Raw genomic sequence first — 19,489 nt, 5'->3', positions numbered from 1 at the left:
CCACCTCACGCTTAGGGCTCGTGTGTCACCTTCCTCCCTGACGCATCATGCCAGAGAGATCCACATCAGGGCACAGCAACATATCGGAGTATTCTTAGCTTAGGAATATTAGCCACAGGAAGAAAGTGACCAGTTGAAAAAGGTGAACTCTTAGGTGTAATTTTAAATCTATGGGCGGAGAATCATAGCAATCCTCTCTCTGCAAAAGAACGTAAGTCAGAGGAGGTGATGTAGGGCAGATCGGATCTATACTCAGTTTTTGTTTTTATCGAGGCAAAGATGCACTTGACAGGTCGGTGATGCCTGGCTGAATGCAACAGTACTTCCTTAGCTCTTTACTCGTCAGCATTATTAATTGACAACATATATCTGAGGGGGATATTTGGGTTAGTAAATGTTATTCGGACATGCTGCATTCAGCCAATCATCACCAGCCTGCCAAGTGCATCTTCGCCTCGATAAAAAAAAATGAATATAGTTGTTACATTGCCAGGTTGTTACACCCTCAATATCTCCATAATAAGTCACTAGACGAGGGAGTGGTCGTCGCTATGTTAATCAGTTTTTCAGCAAAGGTGGGGCCTGAGGTGACAACTGGAAGGGGTTTCTTGAATAACAGCTTCAGTTTAAAAAATCAGTTGTCAAATATTTATCCAATGTTCGAAGTTATTTTAGTACATCTGCGTCAGTTGTTGATGCACAGGAGTCACTTGGTATACGGTGTCACATGTGTCAAGAGGCTATGAAATTAGCAAAGGCTTATGGTGGTGGTGTCAGTTTTGTTGACATAGAGTGGCCAAGTGTACAGAATGACGGTGAAGAGTTTGTAACGGGAAAGTTGGAACAGTAGCAATTTACCTTCTCCGAGAATATACTTTAAGGAATTGTCCCAGTATTTTCAGATAGCGTTTAAACCACGCCTGAAATTACCTTTGGATAACACACTAAGTCATGAAGGCGACAGTCAAACGAGACGTGGATAGTAATAATTTAGAAGTGTTGCCGATAAGTACAGTGTAGTGCTAAAGTAACTGATTGGTTAATGAATAGTGTTTGTCAAGATGGACTTAATGTAGATATATGTACAGCAGGTGATATCTGTGTTTATTAATCAGTTAATATCCGTCTATCTATGTCTACCTCGGACTAACTATTTCTTCATCCATCTCTCCATCTACACGAATTAATCAATCTATGTGTATCTATTTCTATCTATCTCAGTCTATCTATCTATGAATAGTGATAATAGAACAAGTGAGTGGTTCAGTGAGTGCTATTGACGGTGTTATTGAATGCTAGTAGCGGTTGCACAAGTGAGTGATTCCGTTGCTGACAGAGGTTGTGATGGAGTGACTGAATGAATGATACGGATGTAATTGTATTGTATTTACACTACATTCAGAATGCCACTAGACTGTAATGACATGTATATGACTTTAGAATAAGTATGGACATATTTGGGTTCTATAAAACACACACACACACACACACACACACACACACACACACACACACACACACACATACACACACACACACACATACACACACACACACACACACACACACACACACACACACACACACACACACACACACACACACACATATATACTGTATATATATATATATATATATATATATGGAGCCTCTGTGGTACAGTGGTAGAGTGTGAGTTTCGTATAGTGAACCAGGGTTCGCGCACCGCCAGGGTAATAAACTTTGGGGGTGTTCACCCGGTCACGTGTTACTGTACATTGGCGGACACAAGGGGTGCTGTGGCTGAACCAGTGTAGCTTACTATAAAGTATGCTTGCACCCAGTCGGCTTGCGCGGGCCGATTACACTTGGTTCACAGACTACACACACATCCAAAGCCACTACAACACTACAGTTACAATTACAAGCACTTCTCACCCTACATACAATCTCTACCAGACAGCCCAAGCCACTTGGTAGAGATACACTGGCTGTATCGTCCCGACTTCGGTCAGGATAGGCAGGTCCTGCAGTGGATACTCAAACGGCTGATGATGATGATGATTATAATATATATATATATATATATATATAATATATATATATATATATATATATAAACCTATATATCTGTATAGTTAGAGCTGACCTACATTCTGTAATTCTGCATGTAGGTAGTATAGACAAAGACGATGGGAATGGAACCGATTAGGGCCGAGTCGAGACAAAGAGAGTGATTCCAGCCATATCAAACTACTGAATTAAAAAGAGGGAAGATTCTTTTAACGTAGTACAGTGCTTTGTTAGCAGCACCGAATTCCACTTTCCAGTCTTCAGAGCGAACGACTCTACCTCGCCACAATAGTACAAACAGGTGACAGCATCACAACGAAGAGGTCTTCTACGATGATATAACCCAACAAAGTTGTGTTTACTGATACTGACACTGGGCTAATATACTGCAGTCGGAAGCACTACTCCTCTGTATGAGTCAGGTAGTACACGTGTCATGGCTTTGGCCACATGCAGGATCAGGTCCCAAGACTGTAACACTGTGAATATTATGGGATGTATCACGATGCACGAAACTGTACAACGAAGACTTCTGATCTGGGACAGCCAAAACTGACACTGCAGTGAAGCAGTGCACTCAAGACAGCAAACAACAGTACCTGACACCACCACAGCATCCAAGCACCTACATCATCCTGCAGTTTGGAGATATAGTCACCATCAAAAGTACTGTCGCCCCTCGCCTTTTTCTTTCCATGGACTTTGAAAATCAGTGTGATGAATCTGCAGCAGTTGACAATGAGCTGTGAGTTGTTCCGGATTCGCCACACTGATTTTCAAGTGCATGGAGAGAGAAGCAGGAGAGGCGACACGGCTTTTGATGTCAACTGTACAGCACAGCCGTATCCAGCCAATATGCTGGGCAACAAACAGGATATCCAACACAGCACAAACCTAAGGAATTGCTGATCATTTTTGATAACGTGAAAGTTTTTCACATTGAAGTGGGTGAGCGTCAACACAGATTTGCTACTGGAACAGTGCAGATGTAATTTTCCGACACGAAATTTTCTTACATGACATGGTCCCAGGAGGCAATGCTAGAAATCCTGTTACATTACGTGTTAGGCATATAATTAAGATTCAGCTGAAAGTACCGAACCGTATCGTACCGTTTATCGAGACTCCAACATGCTTGCATGCATCGGCCTCGGTCACCTAATGGCTCCAGACTAATCTCTCCCAAAGGACACAAAGCCTAACACGCAGCCCGCCTAGACGATACAAAAGGAATAATGATGCTTATTGTGAATTCTTCCTCTTGTGTCCCCTATGAATGGTAAATGTTTTAGGCTTTGTGTCCCCTGGGAGAGGTGGAAGTTGCCTAGAACGCTTTTTTTTTTTTAAATATTATATTACTTTCAGTGGGATTTTAATCATGTGCCAAACACATTGAAAAGAGATCTGAACACCCAAGTTGGTGGGACAGCCTTGGGTAATAGGAAGAATCTAGATATCCAGACCCCTTACCATCCTATTCCTGATGCAGTGGAGATAATGGTGTTCAAACCGACCGATGCTGATGGGCAAAGTGGATGGTGAGGTGTATGCTACCGGTCTACAACACGCCCTTAGAAAGTTGTCTCATCTCTGCCAACTGATCAACTCTGGGTCGGTACAGGATGTACGAGTAAAGCTGCAGCTGATGAGGAGTATCGTTCATGGTTCAGTAAAAATCAATCAATCAATCAATCATTTCCTGTGGCACCCTCGGGGATGCATAGGGCCTCGATGAACTCACACCACCACATCCTATCTTGTGCTAACTCCTCAAGATCTCCCCAACACTCATCTCCAGCTTCCCGTCTCATTGTCCTCACCCACGTCTCTTTTGACCTTCCCCTACCTCTCCTACCAAGTGCCACCCACCCTGGTGTACCTCGTACTATTCCCTGTCTCCTATACACATGTCCTAGCCACTTCCATCGTGAGAATCTAACATATTCATCGATTGGCTGCACTCCCGTTATTTCTCTAATTCTACTATTTGGTATCCTTTCCCACCACTTAACTCCTAATATTCTTCTAAGTGCTTTGTTTTCAAACACCAAGAATTTATTTTCCATAGTCACTGTGCTGTACCAAGACTCGTGTCCATAAATTAAGATACTCCTAACCATTACCTTATAAAGTTTGATTTTTGTATGCACAGAAAAATTGTTATTATTCCAAATATTTTTAAGCATTCCCATTGCCTGGATTAGCCTTCTTTAACCTTTCCTCGAATTCAAAGTTCAAAGAACCATCCTTGGCTAAATAAGTACCTAAATATTTAAACCTATCAACTTGCTTTACAACCATACCTCCAATTACACATTCCTGCTCATTTTCCATATTCATATTGATTATTTCAGTTTTTCCACAATTAATAACCAAACCCACCTTGCGACCTTCACTCACCAAACAGTCCAACACTCTCTGCATCTCTTCTGGCCCATCACAAATCAAAACTATATCATCTGCATAATCTAAATCCAAAAGTTTCCTGTTCTCTCCCAAAGTATACCTGCACCGGTTTCTGTTCCAACGCGTTTCATAATGTAATCAATGACCAATATAAATAGTAAAGGCGATAGAACACCACCTTGAATTACTCCGGACTTGACTTCAAACGAATCACTCAGACAACCATCAACCATCACTTTACAAAATGTGTCCTCATGCATGTTCATAATGACCCTCACAAACTCCTCTGGTATTCCATAATGTCTCATGATCTTCCCCATAGTCTCTCTCGAAACACTATCAAAAGCCTTTTCAAAATCAACAAAACAAAGACTTAACGGTACTCTCATTTCATTAACTTGCTGCATCAAATGCCTAACTATAAAGATATGATCATTGCAACCACGTCCCTTTCTAAAACCAGCCTGTTCATCCCTCAGAATACCCTCAACCACCGGCTCCAACCTATTTAACAACACTCTACTGAAAACTTTCAAAGCTATCGGTGACAAAGAGATTCCCCTCCAATTACCACATTCACTCAGGTCTCCCTTCTTCGGAACTTTAACAATTACACCATTCTTCCAAACTGATGGTAGTAACCCTGTCACCCATATCTTATTGAATAGCTTGGTCAAGATCATTATTAATCTATCCCCCTCCACTTTAAACATTTCCGGAAATAAACCATCCTCCCCTGGTGCCTTATTATTCTTTAACTGTTTTACTGCTTTCTCCACTTCTGCAAGCCTCAACTCTCCTGTTTCTATATTTAAATCTTCCTGAGCAGACGGTATATCCTCTTCTGGTGGTATTGGTCTATTAAGAACTGTCTCAAAATGCTCTTTCCATCTATTTTTAATATCTCCATCTTTGGTCAATAAATTTCCTTCCCTGTCTCTAACTGGTATTTCCTTGCGTTTACCTGCATTACCACTCAGTTCTCTAATCGATTCATATGCTATTCTTTGACTCTGTCCATCATTTTTGTTTATTAAGATTTCAGTCTCTGCAACCTTTTCATCCACACATCTTCTTTTATCTCTCCTAGCCAACCTTCTTACTTCTGAATTCAAACTCCAGTACGCAGCTCTTGCTAATTCAATCTCTCGTTCATCAACGCATTGCATCTCACTCCTCAATTTAGCCTCACCTCTCTTTTTTATCATATCCCACGTTTCCTCTGATATCCATTTCTTTCTCCTGAATCTATGTCTCCTTCCAATCGTACATTCAGCAGTCTCATGCAAAACTTTGTTCACATCCTCCCACATCTCATCTACACTTCTCTCCCCTCTTCCAACGTTTCCAACACCAAAAACCTATTTCTGCATTCTAATCTGAATTCCTCCTTTTCTTCTCCTTCCCTTCTAAGCTTAACAATATCGTATCTACCAACACCAGATTTTTCCTTCTTCTGATTTTTAAGTTTAAACCTTATTTTTGCAATGCTGAGTTGATGGTCACTACCAATATCCGCTCCCCGTTTAACATGAACATCTAGCAGAGAACTTCTATGCCTCCTACTGATAGCGATGTGATCAATCTGATTTTTATATTTTCCACACGGCGACACCCAAGTTGTCTTGTGTATATTGCAATGCTGAAAGAGTGTGCCCCCGATGACTAAGTCATTTGCTAGACAGAAGCTTCCAAACCTCACTCCGTTTTCACTCATCCTACTACCAACTCCCATCTTACCCATACATGCCTCAAATCCCTCATTTGAACAGCCCATTACTGCATTAAAGTCTCCAACGCAGATCAAAACATCATGTCTAGGTACCCTTCCTACTCCTTCTTGCAACTTTTCATAAAATGTGTCTTTCCTTTCATCGAGTGCATCATTAGTAGGTGCATAACACACAAACAGACTGATGTTGCCATGATTTGATTTAAACCGTGCGTATAACAATCGCTCATCTATAGGATCCCACTCACATTAAGCCTTATTTGCCTTACAACCCAGCAACAATCCTACTCCCTGATAATGCATTCCGTCATGTCGGCCAGATATCAATAAACGTATACCATCCTCCAAATCCAACTTATCGACTCCAGTTAATCTAGTTTCTGTCAGAGCACAAATATCAAGTCCGTAATTTTGACAAACCTTCACTAACTCATCGATTTTACCGTCATGATTTAGCGTTCTCACATTCCAGTTACCAATTTTAATTGTATTTTTTGCATTAACAAAGGAATTAGATTGTAATTGAGGCAACCGTGAGATTCTTAGCACCCCCCTCCCACTCAAGGGCTGCACGGGACTGGGGGCCATTGTTGTTCTTTCAGAGTCCATCAAGGTTTCTTTGGCTAACTTCCTGAACACCTCGCCATTGTGTTGCAGTCGCAGTAGGCAGCTAACTTGCCTGATTGCCCACACCCGAAAGACCCAGCTATGCTGTAGCCAGTCATGTGCCGGCATGCTTCCCAGCCATTTCACTCTCAAGGAGTTCCTCTGCCTGAGAAAGCAACCACCCCCCTGCTCCCGAGGGCTTTTGATCTGTGTAGGTAGAGGGCGATCACTCCCTCACTAGCCATATACAGTGTATATACAGTGTATATACGGTAAAAATGCAGGCAACAAATTATCAACCCTTTTCTGTCCAACTCTCTAATGCAAGAGTTAACCGTTACTCCCAGGCCTTCATTTATGCAACAGGTCAACTCTGGAACTGTTTCTCTCTGTCTGTATTTCCTACTTTCAAACGCAGTGTGTCCAGGCATCTCGATATGAACGGATCTTGATTTGGCTGTCTTTTGTATTGTTTTTGTTTTTTCTTGGATGGAACAGTTTGCGGGCTCCTGGCCTTTGGTTCCTTCTTTCTTGCATTAAAAAAAAAAACTAGCACAAGGAATCCACTTGAGTTTTTAGGAATGATTTGGATCAGGTTTCGCTAAACAACATTTTCAGTATATGTTGATGGCTGGAGACTTCTAATAATCTCATGGTGGCATATAATCTGGAAAACCATGTATAATAAAGTGCTCTCCTCTATCAATGTGGCTTCATGTGACCAGCAAGCAGTAATCGCCAAATCAGAACCTGGGAAGATAAAAAATCATGATCGCTTTGTATGGCAGGGGGTTATGCAGACTGGACCGGTCTACAACAAGCCGTTAAAATGTTCTCATCTAAGCCAACTAATCAACTCTGGGTCGGTACTGGATGTAAAGCTGCATCTGATGAGGAGTATCATCCATGGTTCAGTAGAAATGCAGGCCAGTAACAACGAACGAGCATCTACACCAACAGAGCGCAGAATGAATGTTACGAGTTCAGAAATGGGCAATACGCAAATGGGAAGATAACGTGACACAAATTAAAACCTGAACGAGTTGGGAGTATGATGTGGTGGCCCATTATTAAAAACAAAGATTCGTAGGTGAAGAAACAGCACACCCTAAATAAAAAAAATAATAATAATAATAATAAATAAAAGTAGACACAACAGCACATCTCGTATGGGACACAGCAGCAGATCTCCACAGACTGATGGCTTGTGACTGGCTATATCTAAACAAAAGCCAGTGCGCGTACTTTCTTACTTTGAATACTGAAGGTACAATCGCCCAGAGAAATGTTGATCCGATTCCTAGTAACTTCCCCTCAGAAAGTTGTACCCGGCAACTGCCACACCTTTGTTGTATTTCCTGTAATGCACACAAGGAAGAATAATCGCCATCATCATCATCATCATCCGGACCTCCTTTCCCACCCCAGGGCAGGGTGAGGAGTAGCAGCGTCCAGACAGCCAAAGCTTGTCCAGTTCAATGGGCCACGCTTCCATTCACTCATCATTCAAGCCCGCGGAATCCTGACTCCATCTGATAGGCCAAAAAATTTCACCAAGTTCTGTAGCTCCATACATACTTATCCGATAATGCCAGTTCTTTAAGTCTAAAAAAGTAATATATAAGTGTTGTTACCGTGTATATCTCGCAGCACGTGGGAGGAAGGCACAATATACTGAAGTTGAGGCTTAGCGGCACGAAAGAATATGAAACGCACAGCCGATCGCTCAACGGTTTCAGGGTTAAAATGCAGAGAAACTTGCGTAATACTTGTTTTACATACCAAATCAATGATACTGAGGAAGAAGTATTGCATAAAATAAAATCCACAGTTAAAAATCATGCCTACATCACTAGTGTCATTAAATCACGAAAATAAACATATAAAAGTGTATTCTTATCCACATATAAATATCATCATCATCCGGACCTCCTTTCCCATCGTATGACAGGGTGAGGAGTAGCAACGTCCAGACAGCCCAAATTTGCCTAGTGCAATGGGATCTCGCTTCCATTCACTCATCATTCAAGCCCTCGGAATCCTGGCTCTATGTGATATAAATGTACGGGATGAAATTCAGGCGGGGAAAACAAAGCCGTGGGTCGGTGAAAAAACAGTGAAATACTAGAATGCACCACAGAAGAGTGTCCACTGAATTTAGTAAAAAGGTGACATTACTGGGGAGCAACTATACTCTTTTACCTCAACCTGTACTGGACCTTCGTTCTTTTGCAACATATTTCACGTAGTCCAGTGGAAGAAAAGGATAACACAAGGTTTCTACACTATTTCCTTGGCACTTCTTTCTGACTAGCATCAAAGTTACAACTCGGCCTTCATAAATGGATATAAGGCAATTTTAGACTAAAGTAAACAAAAGAGTTATTTTTACTGGTGATGAAATTCCAACATACTGTATAATCGAATCTACAGGACAATCTCATAAAACAAGACGTAAAGGGTGGTGGCCAAAAGCAAAATAGTCAATAACGAGAACTAAAGAATAAGTTGGAAAAAAAGGCAAGCGTGACTATGAAGGCCGGAAGGGTTACACTCCCACTCAGAGCGTGATCATGACAAACACAGATATCCTTGGCCGAGGTTGCCAGACGTCTTTGCGTAAAAAAAAAAGAACAGATGCATCGTAAAAAACAGGACGTTTGAGAGAAAGTGAGAGAGAGAGAGAGAGAGAGAGAGAGAGAGAGATTAATAGATTAGAAACAAAAATCACGCATACCTGTAGTCTAATAATTTACTGATAGAATTTCGTAAAAAAAACCGTCACCGAATTCGTCTGCATCAGTGGGAGTTGAGGGGCTTGCATGGTCCTCTCTACATGTTGCCTCGACTGATGTTTTCCCTTCCAGCTTCTCGTAACTCTTGCTTGAGAAACGTGCTTGCATTTTTTTGCATAGTACAAAGTTACGACAGCAGACTTCATTGTCGTGTAGGTGTGTTCTGACTCTTAGAATTGCCTCAGGGGAACGCGTGCTTAATTTGTTTCTTGCATTAGTTTTCACATTTGTAACATCAAGAAAATACCCGTTCAACGAAGCCTGTACTTAGAGGAATACAGCGTGAGTTGACTGTAATAGCTGCCAACTCTAGGTAACATTTTTCTCCTATTACATTGTCCTAATTTAAAAGAAATATCCTAAACCTTAGAGGGTCTGTTGATATTTCTGAGTCAGGGAATTCTTCTTGCCGCTTCATTTTCACTGAGATGTGTTCATACTGGTTTGCAACTTTTTTTATACATCGAAATTTTCTTCTCTTGCCAGTTTTTCCAAGGGAAGATTGCTAAATCGTGGTTTCATTTGGCTGAGACATTTCTTAGGGCTGAGATATTTAATGTAATTCATCTTCACAATTGGCTTCTCAGTTCTTTTATCTGTTTTCCTGCCTCAAGGATAAAATCATGGCAGCGTTGCTGGATTGTAATTATCCTCTGATTACCAGTGTTGCTGGACTTCAAGTCATGTTCAAATTTGTCTCCAAGCTTAGTCACTTAATAACCAAGGCAGTTGCCGCTGGCCAAAATCCTTGCATACTTTTTGAAGCAGAAAGTCTCTTTACTCTTCAGGTTCTTGAAATTACTTTGTGGGATCAGGCTTTGATGCCTGGAAAGCAGCTAGAGTTTCAGTTTTAATAAGAGGACAGACAAAAGTAATATACATCTTATTAACTTCATCAAGGAGCACATTGCTCAGTGTTCGGGCAGTACAGTTTTTGTTATCAATACAGCAGAAATATGCCTTTAGCTCATCCTACTGGGTAAATTTAAAAACTATGCATTTACCTTGCACAAGCCATCGTGTGGCACTTGGAGGTACAAACTTCTCACTATATACATTTCCACAGTTCAAAATGACATACATTTTCTTGTAATCTGGTCAGTGCAAAGAACTTAAATGGAACCAGTGGAGTATTTCAGAAATTAGATAGAGCAAAGGAGCAGGCAAAATACCAAAAGTTTTTTCAGCACGCAAGGCTAAACTGTGACGTGTGCATGAGATGAACTGAATATCTGGGTTAATACCTCTAAACCTTGAAAATATAGTGTTTACATCACCAGAGACACTATTCGCACCATCAAAGTCGACCCCCTATGACCTTGACCATTGAACCCTTGACCTAGCTGACCTAATCAATTCATCATCTCATACTGCAGCACTGACAGAAGTCTGGTGGAAATCCGTAATGGGTTCAGGCGATATCGCACCCAGAAAAGTTTTACACACGCCAGCACGTACGGACAAACCAATCACTTAATGTCTCCACTAACACAGATGGGTGGAGGCACACTGAGGGATAAAGAAATAGATAAACACTGATAAGAAGGGACGATGATGAAAACAGATGATGCTGATGGTGGTAAGGTAACGCAGGATAAGACACAGTTTAGTATTGCGCTGATGTTACCGTACTGGACCAATAAACAGCAGCATGCAGAGCTCCTTCACCAGTGCAACCTGCCTTCTAGTGACGTATGAATAACAAGTGATAAACATATTTCATGGATGGCTTCGAGTGAAATAAATGACAGATACTTGGTAAATGACCTGCTTCCTGGTAATAAAAAGGTAATAAGTTGACGTTAAATGTACTGCCTTCTAGTGAGTCAGCCATATTGCGTAAGGCAGAGATAACTGTACTGTTTTCTAATGAAGTGATAAACGTATTTCTAATGAATAAATGATAAACGTTTCCTAGTTGTTGCTGATCAGTCCTGGTCTGTCTGGCATAACAGACTCATCAACCTCAGGCAAACAACTATCCCCGCAGGGCTGTCCTGTGCAGTGAACCTATGTTCCCAGCAGCAAACAGCGAGGCGCGGTGAAGAGTGTGAAGATTTGGTTCCCGACGGACGCGGCATTTGCGTCTCCCCTCACAGTTAACAGGGACAAAATAGTTGGCTCAATATCACCCCGTTCTATGGTTACTACCCAGCGTTATAAATGGTTCCCTGGGTTAAAGGAAACCATTAGGATTCAGTCAGTGTAGAGCCACGCGAAGAGGAAACAAGTAGCAAAAAATAACAGGGAGGATGGGAGAAATTTGAAGAGAGGAGGGCAGACAGAAAAAGAAGGGTAAAGGTGAAGGAAGAAGTTGGCAGCACCATATCAAGTGAGTGGATGATGGTTGCCACCACTTGCCACCAGTGCTCCCCTGAGAAAAAAAGTGAACAAAATGCACAAGCAGCTCTCACGTACCTCCAAACAGCAGGAAGAACAGCACCTTGATGGGTATAAACTGCTTCATTGCGAGATCCCTACGTACTCGGGTCACCCAGAATGGCGTCCTTCTCCCACACATTCCCGTCTCTGCCCCTTCCTCAATCCTCACTTCTTCAGCTTTAACGCATCCCCCATTCCTCCTCCCTTCCTCAGTCTTCTTCCCATCCTCTCTCATCGCCCCTTCATCTCCATTTGCTAACATTTGAACGTCAATCCCACGTTCGGTACTCTTCAGGCCATTTCCTATTCTGCCAACGTTTTCTTTTGAGTCACGGCCATTTTCAATCTTTTTTACTCCTTCGTCCTTGGGTCCGTTCATGATCTTGCCGTTACTGTCCTTTCCAAGTTCAACAGTTTTCCCATCGTCTGTCAAGAAGGCCCTGTTCACTTCTCCGTTGTTCTCGATACTGTCCGTATTTTCCATCTTGTGCGCGCCACTTTCAAACTTGTTTACATTTCGTACGTGGCTTTATTATTGTTCGTACTCTCACTGTCGTTTACAGGTTTAATATTTTTCCCATCTCCCATGCTCATATTTTTGGTGTTGTTTTGAAATCTGTTATTAGTTTGGGCATATTTTCCACTTTCTTTATGTCTCTGGGTCTGTTCTTACTTTCGATATCAACTGGATATTCTACACTGGTCTCGGGTGCTGCTTCTCTCTCGTCCTCGCTGTCCGTCCCACATGCCATCTGTCAGAAAAGATATCAAAGTTCAACATTAGAGTCATTATCAGTATTTTCTTCATTCATCAAAGTAATTAAAATCCCATCCCTTGCTTATACATCACCGTCATCATCACCATTACACTCGCGAAGCATGAACGGGTACTGTTTTGATCGACGTGTGTGTGTGTGTGTGTGTGTGTGTGTGTGTGTGTGTGTGTGTGTGTGTGTGTACAAAATATATCAAAAAGTTTGCCTCTGGTTATAATCAAACTTGGTGGTAAGGTAGAGGGACCTCCCATGCGATTCTTTTTGGGGGGGAGGGGGAGGAGGGAGAACAATACGCCATAGGTCAAGGTCACGCGGGAAGATCAAAGCCTGACCTACAAGACCAGCTAAAGCATTTTTTTTATTTAGGCCAAACTTGGTGGACGGGCTGAGAGTAATTAAAAAAAAGGAATTAAATTTTGAGAACAGCCAAGGTCACAGGAAAAGGCCTAAAATCAAGGTTACAGGCAGGTCAGCCTGAACAGGTCAGAACCGATTGGGAAGAAAGTTGGTGGAAGTGTTAAGGGTCAGGCAAGAATGAAGTTGTTTGATTTGACTTTGAAAGGGAAGAAAGTTGGTGGAAGTGTTAAGGGTCAGGCAAGAATGAAGTTGTTTGATTTGACTTTGAAAGGGAAGAAAGTTGGTGGAAGTGTTAAGGGTCAGGCAAGAATGAAGTTGCTTGATTTGACTTTGAAAGGGAAGAAAACTGGTGGAAGTGTTAAGGGTCAGGCAAGAGTGCAGTTGTTCGATTTGACTTTGAAAGCACTGGGTTGAAAATCAGGTTGACAGGGCAAAGGAAAATGTAGCATCCTTTGGTGGTTTGTAAAGGAAGGTGTTGTACTCATGAATAATTCCTTCTTGTTAGCATTATGATGTTATAGATAGATAGATAGACAGATAAATAGATAGATAGATAGACTCAATTAATAATGAGGTATATAAACTGACAGGTATACAGAAAGCAAGTTAACTACCACCATCACCACCAAAACTACTAACCATTTTTTGCTGAATAAAATCGTTTGTTCGTTGCATCACTGAAGGAAAGGACGACGGACTGTAAATGTGCAACCCCCCCCCTCTCTCTCTCTCTCTCTCTCTCTCTCTCTCTCTCTCTCTCATCATACTCACCAGCACGATCCCCGGGTCCAGTACGAGGTATTTGGTGACTTAAGACATAAATGGCAGTGTTTACAAGCCGGAGAGAGAGAGAGAGAGAGAGAGAGAGAGAGAGAGAGAGAGAGAGAGAGAGAGAGGAACACTCACGCTGGTTTAAATGCCGTATATTTCACCTTGTCCCTTGCCACTCAAATTTGACCTATTACTCCCCATATAGTATCACGTCATCCTTCCTTCACCTCTAAGTCTTCCGTCAACAGTGCCTCAGGTCAGACAAGAACTGTTTGCGTTGGCTGCGTCCACTGACATTCAATAGTCATTCCCTGTGACTTTGAACTTTCCTGTGGCTTTGAACTTTCCTGTGACTTTGAACTTTCCTGTGGCTTTGAACTTTCCTGTGACTTTGAACTTTCCTGTGACTTTGAACTTTCCTGTGACTTTGAACTTCCTTGTGGCTTTGAACTTCGTTGTGGCTCTGAACTTTCCTGTGGCTCTGAACTTTCCTGTGGCTTTGAACTTCCTCGTGACTTTGAACTTCCCTGTAACTTTGAACTTTCCTGTGACTTTGAACTTCCTCGTGACTTTGAACTTTGACTGTTTGTAAAATGGAATACCGTCATCTTTGTTTGAAACTGAAGGCTTCCATAAAGGTTTGTCTCCACTGGGAAAAAAACTGTTGAACTGACTTTGTCCTGTTACCAGACCCTTTGACCTATTGTCCTCTCACTCTCTTGGGTGATCCTCAACTCATCCTCCAAGATTGATCCTGATTTGGTCAAAAGTGACGTAGTTATTTTGTTCACAGACACACGAGTCGAATTTTGACCCTGCCTTCTGACACTGACCTTCCACTGACTGTACTCTAAACTGAATCCCTTCCTTCTTGCCTGATCCTTAACACCTCCACAACGTATAAGCTAAGATGTAAATTATGAACTGCCGCTGCCCCGGGACCTCGGCTTTTGACCTTTTCCTGTGGCCTTGACCTTTGAACGTTCTCATAATGGAATCCGTTTGGTCTGCCTTATCCTAAACCCTCCTGGATCCTGTCCATCCCTTTCTATTATTTCAGAGAGTGTCATCTCTAGTTTAGTCTTGCTGCCACCACACTGTACTATTCCATTCTACAAGGGGGTCTCCGTAGTGCAAAGGTTAATGGGAACTACAGGTAACACGTCCGTCTCTATGTTTACCTTTGCAGAATAGAATCGTTTGAAGGTGACAAGAAAAAGCAGTTATAAAAAGGACATCAGCTTGGCGAAGGATTTAATGAAGCGTGCATCAACCCCGTCCATAAAGTAATCCCTCTACGTAGGATTTAATCGACTGAAGGCTAAAATGAAACGACGCTGTGGTGCTGAAAGGCTTAATCTCTAGTAAACGATAATGTGTGTGTTGTACAGTGGCCACCAGAAGTCCTGTCGCCTCTACTGCTTTCCACATCTACCTTGAAATAAATCTACTGTCATCTACCTTGAATTAAATCTACTTTGAACCAAATCTACCTTGAACTAAATCTACCTTGAACTAAATCTATCAATGTATGTATGTATGTATGTATGTATAACTGCAGAATCTACGTCTGTCTATCTCTCTGTCCCTATCTGTTTATCTATCTAGCTGTCTATCTTTCTATCTATCTATGTCTATCTATCCATCTATCTATCTATCTTTTTATCTGTCTATCTAGCTATCTATCTTTCTATCTATCTATCTGTCTATCTATCTATCTGTTTATCTGTCTATCTATCTATAAAAAAAAGAAGAAAAAGTCGTGGCGCATGACTCTGAGGTTGTTATTATCGTACCCTGGCAACCTACCCCTCAACAGTGCGTCCAATTTCGTGTATAATATGAGACACCTGTGATTCACGTCTAGCATATTCGTGTATAATAATGATTGTGTATAATATATTCGTGTATAATAATGATTGTGTATAATATATTCGTGTATAATAATGATTGTGTATAATATATTCGTGTATAATAATATGATTCGTGTATAATAGGATACGAAATCGGATGCACTTTTGAATGCCAGGTTGCCAGGGTACGACAATGACAACCTCCGTGTCGTGCGCCGCGAGTATAGAGGTCCTTAAGCTTTCTCGATTTCATGTCAACCTAGTGCCCCCTCTCCAATAATATTACTCCTCTAACTTTCAATTTCTAGGAAAAAAATAAAATAATATAAATAAAATGAGAATGGCTGTGAGCAAAGAGTTGAATTTTGTGAGCTCTCATTTCCGTCGGCACAATAACATTCACACAAAACTTATTATTATTATTGCTTCACTGCCAGACTGTTTCCCACATTACATTTTTCTACAACACTAGTTTTTTTTTTTCTATGCAAGGACGATGGAACTAAAGGCCAGGAGTCCGCAAATTGTTCCTCCCAAGAAAAAAACAAAAACAAGAGAGAGCCAAATTCAAGATCCGTTCATTTTGAGATGCCTGGACACACTGCATTTAAAAGAGTGGAGATCATAGGCAGTAGGAAAGACAGACGAAGATAGTTCACTGAGTGCCATTCTTACTGTGGGACGCATGAACCTTGTACTCCTTTTTTTTTTTTTTTTGCGAAGCTACAAGAGCCTCAGTTCTCAGGTGCAACTACTAAATATTATTTTTTTTTTTGTTTTTTTCAGGATGTCTTTCTGTATGCCGGCAAGAATCCATTTCAGTATCCCTTAAGGGTGTCGAGCCACTCTTCTGAGAACATCTGATGTAAACTCTCTCCCAGCAAAAATAATAATTAGAAAACGGAAACTGCCATGAGCAGTTCCAGTAACTCACCACATGAGAAGGTCATCCAGTTTCTTCCTCAGTCGCCTGCAGAGGCCGACTTATTCCCCAGTAACTATCGCTGGACCCGGTGATATCAACTGGCTTTATATGGTGTTCCATAAAAATTAAATTTTGAACTTTGACCTTGGCGTGACCTTGAGTTTTGGGTCAAGGTCATTCATACTTAGTAGCCATGCATGGCATATCAGGTTCTATAAATGTACCAAGTGTGCTGATTGTAATTCAGTCTTATCTTTTTCTTTTTTTTTTATTGTGCACTCAATGACCCCAAACAACTTTCCATTGACCCCTGGGCGACTTCGGCCCATAGTCACTTCAGACCTGCTGCCCGACCTTGACTATAACCCACAAAAATTTCAAGTATGTGCCTTTAACGGTGTCTGAGAATCCGCGAATAGCCAATTATTACAGGTTTTTGACTGTAACTGGACAACCAGTTCTGGGGACTGGATGATACTGGGTTATATGAAGCCGCCAGCTGGGGGACTCAAATAATAATAATAATAATAATAATAATAATAATAATAACAATAATAAACGTCATGGCATTGGAAGGGTCAGTTTTGCAGCTACGAATTATGTATATTGCATTTTGTTAATGTATGATAATTTTACTGTGCTTAAGACGAACCTATGGCAACTAAAATGTTAATCCCTCCATTAACAGTATTCACTTTACTCTAACTTGGCCTAAAATTGCCATTCCTCCATCCTGAATGCATTAACTATACTCATTTTACTCTAACTTGGCCTAAAACTGCCATCTCACCATCCTCAATGCATTAACTACACTCATTTTACTCTAACTTGGCCTAAAATTGCCATCCCTCCGTCTTGAATCCTCAGTTCTAACAATAGATCAACACTAGAATATGATGCTAGTCATAAAGAAGTGTTATGGAGGGGATGCAGAGCTGTGGTATTGTTTTCTGCCACTGAGCTAAGTGGAATAAGCTACAAGAGGACGAAAATCTGGGCCAAGTTACGGTGAAAGAGGCATAGGAATAACTCTAGTATTATGTCCTCAAACCCGTAGTCAGTTATCCACACACACACACACACACACACACACACACACACACACGGGAAATCGAACTTTTTTGAAGATATACGTGCAAACTTCAACCTAACTTTCAACAGCCTGTCACCAAAACTGCAATGATCTTCCCGAAATTGAAAACCACCATCACACAATCACGTAGAAAAATAAAGCTTGTAGTGGTGAAATGAAAGAGAGAGAGAGAGAGAGAGAGAGAGAGAGAGAGAGAATTGTAGTGAAATATGGAGAAATGGTCAGTAACTATTAACTGGGAGGTACAACAACAACAACAGTAATAATAATAATAATAATAATAATAATAATAATAATAAACAGAAATAATAATATAAGTAATCTTGGGGTGGGATGCTGGAACAGATTTCCGATCACTTCTCTGTGGTAACTAAGATCAGATTTTGTGTGAAGAAGGTGAGACGGGAAAGGTGCATTCCTTCCCTTGTCATTTTATATATAAGAAATATTTCCCTTGTAACTAATATATACTTCTTACAGGATCAACGAGAGTCAAGCAAAATCCAGCACCTTCCTTGCCCTTCATTACAAAAAAGAATGAAAAGTTGCGATATGAAACAGATCGTTAATTCCTAAATCTGGTCACAGTATGTCTAGCCGTCAACAAATTCTGACGACCACCTCTCCGAGAATACCTCTTACCCATGTGTGGTGAAGGTGGCGAGACTGAGAGCCATCACAGCTACACCCTACATTCACTTTCATATTTTGTATCTTGCACACACTTCCAGACTCAGTCACCAATCCTTGCCTGTTCCATTCATTTTCTCTTACCAGAACAGTACCATCAGTACACAACTGTACAGGCTATTTGAACGCCTTATCCGCTTTTCTGTCTTTTTCTCATACACACACTGGTTACATCTTAATAAATTATTTTCTCCCCCCCAAGAGAAAATCCTTGCTTCGAGACATTAGGCCTCCCGTTATCTGTGCTTCTTATATACCCTCTCCCACTTGGAGAGACACATTCATGGTCCTCCCTCGTAATTCTCACAGGTGTCTCTCGGTGGATAACTTACAGATGTGTGGCGAGGCAGCGACACAGAGAGCCAGCACGGCCAACCACCACCACGTCCTGACTGCCACTGCATCAGCTGGGAGGAGAGTCGGCGTCCTGTTTACCACTCCCGGCAGACCGCAGCCTTACCAGTTGCCAGTTAGTGAGTTCAGGGCCTCATTAACGAACAGGTGCGTTTCATCTTGTGTAAGCGATTGCCTGAATTACAGCGCACTATTGAGTTGGTATGATGACAAAAGAAAGCAATGAAACACACCATTGTTAGCACTGGCAACGACGCTTACTGCCTCAACACAGTCTATCTATCTATCTATTGCCAGACGCCTCATTCCCGTTCGGGGTGGCTACAAACAAATCGCCTCCACGTCGCCCTGTCCCCCGCCATTTCACTGCCCTGCTCCCAACTCACACCCCCCTCTCTCATATACCTCTCCACCCCATCCCTCCATCTCATCCTCGGCCTCCCCCTCCCTCTCCCCCTCTCCACCTCACTCACATACATTTTCTTCGTCAGTCTTTCACCCTCCATCCTCTCCACATGGCCAAACCACCTCAGTGTATTCCTCCTAACACTTCCAATCACATCCACATCCACACCACAACGCTCCTGTATATCCTCATTTGTCAGCCTGTCTCTCCATGTGACTCCACAGGCTCCTCTTAAATAACTCATTTCCACTGCTCTCACTCTTGACTTGTGTCCTTCCAGCAACGTCCAAG

The 19,489-nt window shown here is 41.7% G+C and overlaps 1 protein-coding gene across 1 annotated transcript in view; it reads right to left on the bottom strand.

Annotated features, from left to right (window-relative positions):
- Nucleotides 1–12,457, bottom strand: part of LOC145409781 (uncharacterized) — a 32,566-nt gene extending 20,109 nt beyond the window's left edge. The window contains exon 1 of the mRNA XM_080280087.1: nt 12,010–12,457. Within this exon, the coding sequence (XP_080136213.1) occupies nt 12,010–12,457 (448 nt within the window). The remainder of the gene's footprint in view (nt 1–12,009) is intronic.
- Between the last annotated feature and the right edge of the window lie 7,032 nt (nt 12,458–19,489).

This window comes from Coenobita brevimanus, chromosome 83, assembly GCF_032717465.1.
Source record: "Coenobita brevimanus isolate Jiangsu-jjx chromosome 83, ASM3271746v2, whole genome shotgun sequence".
NCBI classification, from domain to species: Eukaryota; Metazoa; Arthropoda; class Malacostraca; order Decapoda; family Coenobitidae; genus Coenobita; species Coenobita brevimanus.
Note: the sequence above shows the minus strand (reverse complement) of the source record. Positions and strands in the feature narration are given on the sequence as shown.